Source organism: Aulonocara sp. 'chitande type north' Nkhata Bay, linkage group LG22 (assembly GCF_057382095.1).
Source record: "Aulonocara sp. 'chitande type north' Nkhata Bay isolate Kocher_YH1m ecotype deep benthic linkage group LG22, A_spYH_male_GT1.1, whole genome shotgun sequence".
Classification (NCBI taxonomy): Eukaryota; Metazoa; Chordata; class Actinopteri; order Cichliformes; family Cichlidae; genus Aulonocara; species Aulonocara sp. 'chitande type north' Nkhata Bay.
The window spans coordinates 19,092,568-19,106,444 of NC_141364.1; the positions used below are offsets into that span (position 1 = coordinate 19,092,568).

General features: G+C 41.0%; 2 protein-coding genes across 9 annotated transcripts in view; both read left to right on the forward strand.

Moving 5' to 3' along the window:
• Positions 1-237: 237 nt before the first annotated feature.
• On the forward strand, positions 238-3,933 carry LOC147304048 (uncharacterized). 2 transcript variants are annotated; one of them, XM_086280218.1, is made up of 4 exons: positions 238-518; positions 751-875; positions 2,463-2,616; positions 2,709-3,933. In XM_086280218.1, the coding sequence occupies exons 1-3, from the start codon at positions 380-382 to the stop codon at positions 2,586-2,588; spliced, it is 390 nt and encodes a 129-aa protein (XP_086136344.1). In that variant the 5' UTR covers positions 238-379; the 3' UTR covers positions 2,589-2,616; positions 2,709-3,933. The 2 variants fall into 2 exon arrangements, with proteins under 2 accessions (XP_086136344.1, XP_086136343.1); XM_086280217.1 differs by having other exon boundaries at positions 2,463-3,933.
• A 1,407-nt stretch (positions 3,934-5,340) lies between these two features.
• The window catches only part of spire1a (spire-type actin nucleation factor 1a), a 31,155-nt gene continuing 22,618 nt past the window's right edge, over positions 5,341-13,877 (forward strand). For 5 of the 7 annotated variants that reach the window (XM_086279718.1, XM_086279720.1, XM_086279719.1 and 2 more), the window contains exons 1-2: positions 5,394-5,891; positions 10,201-10,232. In XM_086279718.1, coding sequence (XP_086135844.1) covers positions 5,546-5,891; positions 10,201-10,232 — 378 coding nt within the window. In that variant the 5' untranslated portion in view covers positions 5,394-5,545. Of the gene's footprint in view, positions 5,892-10,200; positions 10,233-13,877 lie in introns of all 7 variants that reach the window. The other 2 variants (XM_086279722.1, XM_086279723.1) reach the window with 1 other exon arrangement.

The following is a 13,877-nucleotide window of genomic DNA, read 5'->3' on the forward strand; positions in this document are numbered from 1 at the left end:
ACGTTTTGTTGTTGATTGTGAAGATTTAACTCGATAAATTTCATTAAACACAGAAAGAGCAGTTTCGTTTGGCACACACGTTTCCATGTTGATGATGAGGATGCTGGCCGTAGTGATGATGCTGACAATAGCAGCTGTTGATTTCCCTTGTGGCCAATCAGCAGCCACTTTAAGCTCCGCCCTCTCCGGGTGACGCAGGTAGCTCGTGCTGGTCAGCTGGCTCTGCTGTTTGAGGAGAGCAGCAGCTTCAGAGCCGCCGACTGATGATGGAAACACGGATGGAGCTTTAGTAGAGAGCCAGGGAGGAGATGCTGCGGATGCTGTGAGACAAAGCGAGCCGTGTTTAAGCCCGCGTCAGCCTCAGCTACACCTGCCGTGGATGATTATCTCGATGGGTTGTGGAGGGAGTCGGGCGGACGCGATCATCGAGCCGAGGTACCATGAAAGCTGGACAAGAGAAACAGAATCGACATGGCTTACTAACACGGATGTAGAGACCCCTCTTCCAGTAGCAAACAGTAAGAGCCTCGTCATCTCTAAAATAATGAAGAGAAAGATCTTCCATTAAGATGCAAATCCAAATGCATTCTCTTTAGGTGCCATATATGCTGACAGGGTGCAGCCACAAGCTAAACAAACCACTCACACCACAACTTGACCGAGCTGACACAGCCATCGCAGCCATCTCTACTATCTTGTTTTCACGTTTGAAAGAGTGCCACATTTCAAACACTAACCACTGTCCTGTAGGTAAACCTCTGGAAGCCAACATAAGGGAGAAGAGGATGGTGAACACGGGCACCCAGTGTGGGAAGCAGGCCCTCACCACCAGCAGCTCCAACCACCAGAGGAGACCCAGACGCTCTTTTAGTGATGTAGGTGTCACTGGTAGCAGGTACTGGCATGTGTGAGTCCTAAAACATCTTTGCACACATGGTCATGAGCAGGATTTGAGCACCACCAGTAATGCCACACACCAAACCTGCAAAATCACCGTCATCGTCATTAAAGTGTAACTATATTCATCATTAGCTTTTAACATGTTTACATAGAGTGCAGCTAGAGAAGCTTAATCAGCTCGAGCCATCCACATGCCATTTGTGCAAGGGCCTCACAGCATTTAAAATGTCATAAAAGCTTTGTTTGCAATTTTACATAACAATAATGTTCATAGATGATTTACAAGACAGCTATAAGAAAATAATTAAACAGTAATACAAAAATGTAAGATATTCCTAATATTTCTGATTTAACTTATTCTAGTGAGATTTTTTGCATTAGTTTATCGTACATACCAGAAACTCTTTGAGCTAATTGTTTTGTTTTTGCTGTGGGAAATTTTGTAAAGACACTTAAATATAGTTCACACATACTGTCTCACTTACTGCTCATTCATTATATTACAAAATGTCAGTTCATCTGACCTTCGTCAGGTATAAAATTAACATCCCTCCATTATCATTTGTACACTCACTGGCCACTTTATTAAGCACACCTGTTCAGCTGCTCATTAATGCAATCAGCCAATCACATGGCAGTAACTTAATGAATTCAGACATGTAGACAGCCTGCTAAAGTTCAAACTGAGCACCAGAATGGAGAAGCAAGGTGATATAGGCGACATCGATTGTGACGTCATTGTTGTCAACATGAAGGTATGGATCCATCTTGCCTTGTATCAAAAGTTTAGGCACCATGGTGTGGGGGATATTTTCTTGGCACACTGTGAACCCACAGTACCAACAGACCATTGTTTAAATGTCATAGCCCACCCAAGTATTGTTGCTGACCATGCCCATCTTTTTATGACCACAGTTTACCCATCTTCTGATGGCTTCTTATAACATATCACGTCACAAAGCTCAGATGATCTCAAACTGGTTTCTTGAAGAAGACAATGAGTTCAGTGTATTCAAATGACCTCCAGAGTCAGCAGATTTTAATCCAATAGAGCACCTTTGGGATGTGGTGGAACTAGATATTCACATCATGGATGTGAAACAGACAAATCTGCAGCAGCTGCGTGATGCTGTCGTGTCAGTATCGACCAAAATCCTCCGAGGAATGTTTTCAGCACCTTGTTGAATCTGTGCCTTGAAGAATTACGACAGTTCTGAACGGGGCACTAGCAAAGTGTACCTAATAAAGTGATTGGTGAGTTTATCTTTTTAAAAAGGAAAAGTAATAACAGAAACTCTCTTTTTTGTGAGGTTTAAATTGAAAATATTTTTGTTGTTCTCAAAACTGAAATAAGCTTTAAAAAAAGATCTGAAAAATTATTTTATCTTACCAATTATATTTCAGTTTTTCTAAATGACAGTTAAAAATATGTATTAATAATTTAACCTTCCACACATGGAAGAACCTCAGTGACTCACCTCTCAATTGGCCATCTTTGCCCACTCGCTGTTTGTCTAGTGCGGTGACATTTAAATGAAGTGGGATTCCAAATCTTTTCACAGCAATCTACTCGTGACTCCAAAAGGAGGTCATCAAAGGAGGCCAGCGCTTTGTCTAAGGATGGGCAGCCGGTAAGCGCCAACAGCAGTGACGATCCAGAACCTGAAAACGCCTCTGACGAAAGATGAACCTCCACGAGGAGGAAGACGGCTGTAGGTGCGAGTGCCTCTCCAGAGAACAAGATGGAGATTTGAAGACGTGCGTGGCTGATTTTATTTATTTATTTTTATTTTCTATTTTTTTGCAAGATCCTGGCTGTTGTTTGCAGTGATTTACGACACAAGCACCTGCAAACGTCTCCATCCAAAGACCTGTGGATGCTGCATCTTCGTTGTGCCATTGCAAATGCATGTGCAAAGAAGAGAGTGGGTAGCGAGCAATGTTCACACTTTACACCATGCTTCTCTCCCATGCTTATGGTGCCAGTCAGGGAATGTGTCACTGTTTTCAGCCAGTGTGAAGAAAAAAAACAAAACAAAAAAGAAGAAAAGAAAAAAGAGCAGATTGTCCCATATGCACATGATAATTACAAGCAGTGTGTTCTGTGTGAGGCCTTCCTAAGAATTTGCTTCAGTTCTTTGTGCAAGTATACTCCTTTTGTTGTGAATGATTATCAGTAGTATGGGAACTAATACCGATGCTGTTTAACCTCAGTCAATTCTGTAAGTAATTTTAATTTAAAAGAACCAGAAGTGCTGTTTAGAAGCTGAGACTTGGAGGCGTGAAGCTCGAAGGCTAAAGACTGCCTTTTCCAGCCTTTCGCAAGACATACAAACACATCCGCATGTGCCTACAATTAATCTTGATTCAAAGTGCTGTTGTGTTCTCTTTCAGAGTTTGATTTTTAAAGTTTGCTTTATACTGTTGTGTTCAATACTTCTACTTTACTCTCTGTTACGTTGTAAAATGCACACTTTATATTTAGTATTGTAACATGTAAATTTTTTTGGCTTAATACCGGTCTGCATGTATAGATCGGTGCTATGTTAATTTAATCAAAGTCTCTGCCCAAACTTGATCAATAGCAAGCCATTAAAAAATCAATTAAAAAAAGCCTATCCAACATATGTAAATACAAGCATACTCAGGAGGATTTTCAGGATGGGGCATCTGGCAAATTAGATCATATGACCAGCAGATGGCGTAGTTGACCAGCTGAGGTCTTAATATCTAAACACAAAGAGGTTTGAAAGTGGTAACAACCACATTAAGAAAAGCTCTGACTTACCGGAGGCTGTCGGCTTTACATGATTGTATGAAGGACAATCTGTTGGTCATATAAATACATTTAAGAATCTGAATTAAAATGGTGTGCATGTGATAATGATCGCTTGTCAAGAGTTTTTAATGACTTTACTTAGATGATGTGATGAAATGTGTACAGACCGTGCCATATTTGTGATGGCAAAACAAACCTCAACGTGTATGTTTCAAAATTACTTTTTTCTTCTTTGCATTAAAATATTTGCTGGCTTTGTAATGTATGAAATCCAGGGGGAAAACAAGTGATCTGAGCATTTATTTCTCATTACACGAATTAAAAGAAATCAACCTTTTCTGTTTCCTATTGTGATTAGACTGGAAAAGCATCCGTTTTGCACTGAGCTATAAACTGTTTCAATTATAAGATAAAGTTTCAAAAGCGTTACTGACTACATTTCCCAATGTAAAATTGGCTTAATTGTAATTATGTGTAATGGTCTCTTTACCTTTAAGAGAGTAATTCATTAGTTTTGCCCAAGCATTATGTAGCCAACTCTGACAATCTCTGATGAGTGAGCAAATCATTTTATAAAACAGTTTTCTGTCATGAGTTTCTTTGTACTTTGCTTCCAAGAAAACAGACTTCATTTTAATTTTATTTTTAAAGTGGTCATGAGCAATAGTTCTTCTCTAGGTGATCTGAAGGTCTTTCAAATGTTTTCTTTTGACATTGGGTGCTTATTCGATTATTTTTAATCCAGTCCTTGTACTTGACCATTTTCAGAGGAATGTGGGGTTTTTTTGCTGTTGTTTCTTTTTTTTTCTTCTTTTTTTTGGTGGCCTTTTTGTGCCTGTTAAGCAGTCTGTTAGGCCACTAAGGCCACTTGTCAGGTCCTGTGTCAGCTGGTCCATCATTGGTAATGGTAAAGAAATAAGTTCTTCATAAGGAAGGGAAACAGGAACGGAAGGCTGAGGCATGCCAAACTACATAAGAACTGAACTCAAAATCAGTGACAAAAGGTCTTGTGGAGTGATGAATCCAAATTTGAAATTTTGGTTAAGATTGTCAGTATATATGGAGGAGGTCAGGACAGGGGTAAAACACTGAGATTTTGATCTACTTTGCAGTACCAGCTAGAAAGAATCTAATTGACAGTGGCTTCATTTTTCTGCATGACAATGACCCCAAACACATGGATAGAAAAACACACAATAGCACACCATCAGTCAAGTTCAAGCTGTGTTGAAGACTAAAGGCAGCCATACTGAATATTGACTTTGAAGCTGGTTAGAATTGCACAAACTCTGTTTTTGACTGAAATCCTGTACTTCCAAGTATGTTTGCAAATGTTTCAAGAAATATCTGCGCCCAATTCCCATTTCCTTGAAAAATAGTTATAGGAGTAAGTACGGTACAGTCCACCACATGATTTGTTGACCTTTGTGACACACCTTTTTAAAACAAAAGCCCAAATCAGGTGTGTCGACTCATACTGTATGCTTAGTATTTTTTTAATAAAATATATTTGATAGTTTTATTTTATATAATTTAAAATGATAATTTATTGATTTATATTTTTGATCAAAAAAATATGACCCTTGATTACACACCGGAAGTTCTGTGAGTTATAAAAGACAGGAGTTTTGGCATGTTGCTGATGTTGATTGGTAATTAAACGTTCAGGCTTTAGGACCGCGCGGATCACGTTCTCGGTTGGCTGTGGCTCGGTGTGAACCGTTGGTGCTCCACGGCCACGGTACAGATAACACTTGGCTGACGGACGAGGCTACATCTTATCATGTAGCTGGGCAGCTCTGGGACGTTACCCGACAAACCTGTTCGTTTTCCCCTTTACGTTATGCGGACAAAAATGATTTGAGGATGGCCAAACGACCGGGGACTGAGGATGGGATGGTGACTTCGCCCACCGTTCTCCGGAATTTCGCCGCCGATTTGAGCATCGGAGACGTGAACATGGACTGCAGCGACGGAGCCGAGGAGCTCTCTTTAGAAGAAATCCTGGCTTTGTACAGCCAGCCGATAAACGAAGAGCAGGCATGGGCAGTGTGTTACCAGTGTTGTCGGACTTTAGCGCAGAAACACCGGAGGAGAAGCTCCAAGTCTGCTGTTGTCTCATCAGCCGAGCACCCGAGAAGGATTGAGGGACCCGGGAATGTGAGGCTCGGGAGAGACGGGACTGTCAAACTGCACTTTGAAGACAACGCAGGTAACTAAACCAACCAACCAAGACCGGGCAGGTGTCCGCTTTAGCTTTGTGTGCTATGAGTAACTGCACAGGTTAAACGAGGGAGACTGGCTTTGAACAGGCAGCCGTCAACAACGACAACAAAAAGCATTTTCCTCCACATCCCTGACAGGCCAAACGAATGGAGCATCCCTACGAAGAGGCCATGTTGTTGTAGCTGCCTGCTTTTAGCCATGTGGCGATTTTGTTTACAGGCGCCTATTAATAATACATCATAGATCACCGCATAGCTGCTGGGGGGGGAGACCACGAAAGCTTGTGTGATGAATTATTTACGTTGCGGGTTTGTTCTCATAACAGCGGCTGATATTTACATCACAAACATGATTCATATTAAAGCTCTGTTTAGACTGGTTTGTGAACAGGGCTGCCTCACAGCCACTCTCCCCTGGAGTACAGCGGTCAGTTAGTCAGCAAACACAAATCACGTGACCTGTTCAAATTGCAGAGCACCTTTTTGGGTGCCAGACTGCGGTGAAACAAAACACTCCCTACAAGCACGAGGCCGGAGACAGATGAGTCATAGCTGCTCTTTGTTGTGACATTTTGGGGTGAATTGGGGACAAATTTGGGGCCAGGAGGCAGAATCCATTCAACAGCAAGGTGCCAGGTGTAGGCTGAGAGGTTCCACGCAATTTAAATCTAGCTGGATGGAAGTTTGTGTACGCACGTTGACTGTATACATCCTCTATATCCACTCTGTTTTTGTTTCCGTCATGCGATTTAGAGGATCCTTGAACTCTTTAATACAGGCTCATTTTCTATACAGATATTTTTGGGTAGTAAATAGACTTTTGTTCTGTGCTTGGCTGTACAGATAGGAAAGCAAGTTATGTTTAATTCAATTCAGATTTTTTTATATGGCACCAAATCACAGCAGTAATCGCCTCAAGATGCTTCACATTGTAGGGTGAAGACCTTAAAATAATACAGAGAAAACCCCACCAGTCAGATGACCCCCCACTATGAGCAAGTGCTTGGCAAAAGTGGGGGGGGGGGGGGGGAAACACCCAAACGTTTAACAGGAAGAAACCTTTGCGAGAACCAGGCGGGATGGCAGATATCTGCCACGACTGGTTTGGGGTGAAGGGAGGAAGACACTGTAAGAGAGTCAGAGGTTAATAATAAGTAATGCAGAGAGGTGTATAAACATGGTAAAAAAAGAAACACTCAGTGCATCATGGGAAGCCCCCAGCAATCTAGGCCTATTGCAGTGTAACTAAGGGAGGATCGTCAAAATTGTACTTTTAAATATCCTAGGAATAATAAGTAAACCAGCAGTCTGGGAGTGACACGACCTGTTTGGTTGATACGGTACAATGATGTCTTTAAGATAAGCTGGATCTAAAGTGAGAGTAGATGTCTAAGATGAAAACGCTCGACTTCTATAAGACCCACACCAGAAAAACGTATTAGAAGCCAGCAGGTCTCTGTGTACTGAAACTACAGATGAAACTGTAGTGTATCTCTATACACAGGAGAAAGGCTTAGTCTTGTACAACAGCTCAGGTGTGGAGAAAGGTGTGTAACTGCATTCCATTAATATTTCAGAGATGAGATTGGGTGTGTCTTTCTGCGCAGCCACATTATGTGGGGAACCTATTTGAACCTTTCTTATTTTTTCCGTCCCCCTGTCTTGAGTTGACCCCTCTGTCCAGCTCTGCCTTGTCTAGACTAACCAGTAATATTGTCTTCCTGTGACTCCGGCTCTCAGAATAAACAGATTCACTTGGTGCTGCTTAGCATCTTTGCACCACCAAAAATAGAACAAATGTGTTGATTAGATGCACTGATTTTCAGAGTGCACATCAGTTCGAGATTATGGGGAGAGTCCTCTGCTGCTGCTCCTCGCTGGTGGCTGGAGTATTTTTGGGACAGCTTGGCCCTGTCCTGATTCCTATTAGGCCTGGTGATGAGAGAGATGTGAGACCTATTAAGCATCCAGCAGCTGAGTGGCTAGTGTACCACACCGGCATAAAATCAGGGCTTATGCAACCTGCATATGGCCTGCATGAGTCAGTGACAAGGTGGCATGATTTGGCCAGCTCCCAGACCACCAACAATAAGCTCCTCAACCCCTCTAGTGATATTGGCCTATATTAAGATTTTGACTGCTGCTGTGGGTGGTTATCAAGAAATCTCAGCAAGCGAAGAAGTGTTTATTTTCGTGACGCACAGCAAACAGAATCGGACTAATAAGCAGCACCAAGTCTTGGCTTATTTTGCGGTGAATCGAGGCGTGATGAACATGCTGCAGTCAGATCGGTTCACATGGAGCATGGGAAAGAATACCTTTGCCTCCTCTCCTGAATGCTGCATCAGACGAGACGTTTACCCTGATTTCAGTGATCCATACCAGCAGGAGCTTCTTTTCCTTCTAAATTTATTTGACTTGCGGGTAGTGATGGTTAAAGACTTAATTATCGTGTCTCTCTGTGAAAGCCACGAATGCCTTTCAGCAGCACAGAGGCTATTTGAATGGACAGAATAGTCAGGCTGACACTACACTCCTCTAAATATGTCCGCTGAGATTTACTTGGCCTGCAAGGGTCCTGGCTGAGCCACCGCTCCTCTGCTGGGACAAACAGAGGATCCAGTGTTTCCCGAATGAGTATTCATGAGTAATTGTTGGCTGTTATTTAGTGGCCTGCAACAGAGTTGTTGCACACTATGAAACAAATGTTTTTCATGGATGTGTCCTTGAGCAGGAAGTCTAATTTTATTTGAATAGTTTATGAGTTGAAGCCTAAATGGCACCAGTGTTAGTACGCAGAATGATTGCATCTCTGGCCAAAGTTTCTCATTTATATGCGATGACCTAATTTTACAGTCTGGACTGTTGCTCTTTCATTCTGTACTTTAAACTGTTGCCTCATTCTTACCGGTGGTTATAGGTAGCTCAACTCGCTGCCTCAGGTAACTTAATTAGGGCTGAAGTTCATAATTTTAACTTTAACCAATAGTTAAAAATTCCTAGTCCTCCCAGCACCTGGAATTTTAAAAGTTCCTCGTTTTCTTTCTTTCATGTTGTTTATGGGTGAAAAAACTTTGTAATGATTTGAAGTCATTTGGAGCAGTAGTACCCTCAACAGAGTTGTTGCACAGGCTGAAAATAACCCCTGTATCAACATCCCTGTGTTGGTGTTGTTCCCAGATCATCATAATTAATGTCACATTATCGTGATGTCATAGTTTTGCGATGTAGAAACACCATCCCGACACACACCGAACCCTGACCCCATAACTGTAACCCAAACCACATCCTAATCCCGAACTCTCCCACATTGGCTGTTATTTTCCACATCGCAAAGCTATGGGAATATGAAATATATGAAATTGTATTGAAAAGGAAAAATTTAGATGTTGGGTCAGGATGTTTTGGAGATATATTTTAATACACTGGATATTTCGAGCATTATTTTTCCATCATGTAAGATGGATATTATGAACAGACGTGTTTGAACACAAACTGCAGTCTTTTTCTAAACTTAAAGTAATTTTTATGCTGTTGGCATTAAAAATCGGATTTATTGTTATATTTTTCTTCTGGATACAAAGGAACTGCTTATTTCTATTGATTTTTAGGATGCTTTGTGGACATCTTGCAGCAGTGCTGGGTGGAAAAATAATTGCCTGAAGAGATGTGGAGACCCTGATTTGCTTAGTCTTTTTTTTTTTTTTTCTTTTTTTCCCCCAAAACATGAAAGATAATGTGTAGTCATTTTTTTTAAAAATTTATTAAAAAAAACAAAAAACAATAATTGGTAACATTTCACCTTTTATGCAGGTATTTATTGAAAGGTCATAAACTTTAGGTATTGATTTCTTTTATTTTTCTTTCCATTTTAAGCAATGTATCCATGGAAACAAGAGCGAGAGAATGAGAGCAACATTTCGATGTTTGAATGAAAATACTACTACAAGCAGCCCCCAGTGGCTGGTTTTGACATCTCTGTCTGCCTCAGGCGATGTGCGAGCAGTGTGCCGTGACTTGAGAGGAAAACATAATAATTTATTAACTTGCTCTTTTTACAATCATCTTCAGTGCCGTTGAGTAATTTTGCTCGCGTCTTCTAACCTCCATTTTGGTTTGTAACACCGTGTGAAGTTTTCCTCGCTTCGAGGCGCCTTTGGATGATTTGTACAGTGCGTTCCCATTAATGATTAAGAGGGTGTGTTTGACTTGGTGATTGTTACAGGCAGCTACTTGCACAATAAGTGACATCCTCATTGTATGAGTGAATAACTCTCCTTTCTGCTGTCATTACAGATAAATACCAGTCGGCCCCTACGTCATTAGAGGTGAGTTCACATTCAATTCAATTTAATTCAATTTATGGGTAAAGCAGCAGCACCGACTCATAACAGCAATCACTTTAAGGCACTTTATACTGAAAGGTAAAGACCCTACGGTAAACCCCAACAATCACACGACCCCCAGTAAGCAAGGACTTGGCAACAGTGGGAAGGAAAAACTCCCTTTTAGCAGGACGAAACCTCCAGCTGAGCCAGGCTCAGGGAGGGTCAGTCATCTGCTTTGACCAGTTGGTGGGGTGAGGAGGGGAAGATGGGACAAAAGACACACTGTGGTAGAGAAAGCCAGTAATCAGTTTTGAACACATTTTTTTTTTTTTTTTTTTTTTTTTTTTCCTTTCAGTGATCCCAGTAGAACATGTGGACGTTACTTAAACGTTTGAATTAAATGTTTACAGTCTTTTCATTTCACAGGAAGACTAATTTGCTTCAACGCAGACAAAACAATTTCACAATCTGTTGCCATTAGTCTGACCGTCACTGCTCCCATTGCCTAGAAGGAACGCTACAAATGGGGTGGCGTGGCAGCTGTGGTGCAGCGTTGTTCACTCTGGCCCTGCAAAAAACATTCCCTCATGTCTTGTGAGTGCAAGCAGATATTAAGCATTAGCCCATTTTCACTTTACAGACTAGGAGAAATATGGGGTGGGGAGCACATCCCAGCCAGACCTGTGATGCGCTTAAACCTGAGCAAGTGGGTAAGAGCGCAATACAAGTAGCGCTCTTCAGTTTGTTCTGCAGTTATTGTTTGTGCTGCACTTAAAAAGAGCAGCTCTGTTGTTGTTCACCGAATGTTGTTGTTCATCGGTTTATTTTTAGCTCTCATCGCGTCAAACCTCATCGCCAAAACCACGTTAAAAGGACATGTGCCCAGTGTGTGTTTGTCCAGCACTATGTGCTGTATAATGTTGGGAGGAGAAGTCTTCATTATGTGTACAGAGAGGATACTTTGTGTAATTGGTCCATCAGGTCTGAGCAGTTTATGTTTGTCTTTGTTCACGTGATCTCAGGCATGCACAGTATGCAGCTGTCCCTGCATGGCTAAGTTTGAAATAGAATTTCTCTTCGTCAGCTGATGGTCAACACTGATTATCTCAGGGCTGAAGCCGACCTGTGGCAGCTTGGTTAGAAGTGAAAATGCTTAACTTGGGTTGGTTTTCTTTGCAAGTTCATGCATCTGCCATTGCATGATTGGTTTCTACAAATAAGCTGGGAAGAGGGTGTGTTTGTTTTTTTTTTTTTGTTTTTTGTTTTTTTTGTCTTTTGTTTTTTTTTGGTGGTGATAATATCTTTCATAATGGTTATTGTTATCAAGTTTTTCAAAGCGTGAAAGTTCCACTGAGGGAAGTGTGGTTTAAGGCTTTAAAAACTGTATTTATCAGCTTATGCACAAATGTAACCAAAAGAGCACTCGGAGAGAATCTTCTGCAAATCCCAAAGGCTCTTGTCTGATTTTTTTTAATTTTTTTTTAAATTTTATTTATTTATTTATTTTTTAAAGAGTGATAGCGATCTCTTTAGGGGGGAAAAAGGAGGGAAAGATTTCAGCTCTGGTATCACGCAAATTGGTTTTGCTCTTTAAAAAAATTCCCGTCTGCATCTTGCAAGTGGAAATTAATTCTTCTATCCAACCCATCAAGGAAATTGACGCCCAAGTTTCGTTTGTTGTGTCTGTGGATATGCTCCACTTCCCCACCAGGTTTCATGAAACTCCAGTTGTTGGTTTTTGTGTAATCCTGCTGACAGACTGAAAACATGTCTCCACCCTGGGTTTTGCGCTTTGGAGGAATTACCTGTCACCTGGGCAGAGCAGTTTTCCCACGTGATGGTGACAGCGTTGATGTGTTTTATTAGAGCTGGAATTTATTTTTTAAAATCACTGCTTTTATATGGACCAATCATCTGACTTTTCCTTTAGAAGCACTCTGAAGTTTAAATATTTTCAAATCTAAGTTTAGAAATTGTATTTTTGTAATTTCTTTTTAATTGGCGATTTGCATGAGAACCTAGCTCTTGCAGAAATAGCCAATGCCAGACACTAAAAGGGTGAAAACACAAAAGTAAAATAGAGTTAAAGTGAATTGAATTTCATTTTAACTGGGAATGATAAGTGTTGTCAGAAAACTTTATAAAGACATTTAATTTCAGTATAGCCAATACCTCAGTATAGCCAATACCTCAGTATAGCCAATACCTCAGTATAGCCAATACCTCAGTATAGCCAATACCTCAGTATAGCCAATACCTCAGTATAGCCAATACCTCAGTATAGCCAATACCTCAGTATAGCCAATACCTCAGTATAGCCAATACCTCAGTATAGCCAATACCTCAGTATAGCCAATACCTCAGTATAGCCAATACCTCAGTATAGCCAATACCTCAGTATAGCCAATACCTCAGTATAGCCAATACCTCAGTATAGCCAATACCTCAGTATAGCCAATACCTCAGTATAGCCAATACCTCAGTATAGCCAATACATGTAAAATGCTTTAAATTAAACCTGCTGAGCATAAGCATGTTAGCATTGTCTGTCTGGACGGGCTGGCATGCTCAACTAGTGATCCGATCACTGCTGTAACTGCCTGCCTCTAAGAGCTGGTAACTGCGTTTCAGCTTAATTTAATAATGTAAAGTCTTCTGACATTAATTAGAACTGTAAATTCATCCCATTGTTTTCTCCTGACCAATCTGCCTTCGGATAATTTGGGAAAATTGATTTATATCCCTTGCACACAAAAGGTGCAAAGGTGTTTATGGCCCAATTCCTGTGCTCCTAATTCTTGACTTTACATGTTTTTGTTGTGTCTTAGTCGCTTGTGGAAGTGAGTCAGCCACTACCCCTCTCTCTTACCTCTGCTTCTAGTTTTTGGAGCAAATCACTAGCTTGTTAACACCTGCTTTACAACCAGTAAAAATGGGTGTAATGGGTAATCAGTAATGCTAGAGAAAAAAAAAAACTTTTCCTGACATTAAAAACGGTGGCATATTTGGCTTTCTCTTCTAGTGCTCGGTCATCTTTTAGGAAAAAATGTTTGAGTTGTACTGTGCACCTTCTGTTGTAGCCTACAGGACAAGCTTAACCTAGTTTGTCCTCATCTGAAGATTAAGGTGAGATTACTGCTAGTATCCTATTACAAGGTCCAGAGGTTGCCAGATCTGCACTTTGGGGCCAAAATGATTAGTTTTCCAGTATAATGTTTGAAGTAAACCCTTGGAATTAATATAGATTGTAGTGGGCTGAGGTTTAGCTTTAGGGATTCTCAGAAAATTGGAGTTAATGCAACCTGTCTTTAGGTCTGTTTTTCTACTGCTTAAAACATTATACCCTTAAAGATCAGTTTAAAGTCCATGTGGGGACCATCATGTTGTGTTTTGTAGATTAAGCTTCTCAGATTGGGTAGAAATTGCATATATTTGCATTTCAGCATCGTGCAGTTGTGACTTCCGCTCTGTAGCGGGTTAAGCAGGTGCTGCTATGAGGGTTCTGTAAGCGCAGGGGCTGGATGTTTCTCCCTTCACCCTTATGTATTTCACTGGAGGTTATAAGCCTTGTCCCTGCAGAGACTGCCCTTCAGTTGTGTCAGCTTTGACGAAAGAGTGCACATTTGTGGAAGAAACAGGGTTTTC

Coding starts and splice junctions, on each gene's coding strand:
- LOC147304048 (XM_086280217.1), top strand. CDS start 380: ATGATTATCTCGATGGGTTGTGGAGGGAGTCGGGCGGACGCGATCATC. Junction 519..750: donor CCCTCTTCCAGTAGCAAACA/GTAAGAGCCTCG, acceptor ACTGTCCTGTAG/GTAAACCTCTGGAAGCCAAC. Junction 876..2,462: donor CCAGACGCTCTTTTAGTGAT/GTAGGTGTCACT, acceptor ATCTTTTCACAG/CAATCTACTCGTGACTCCAA.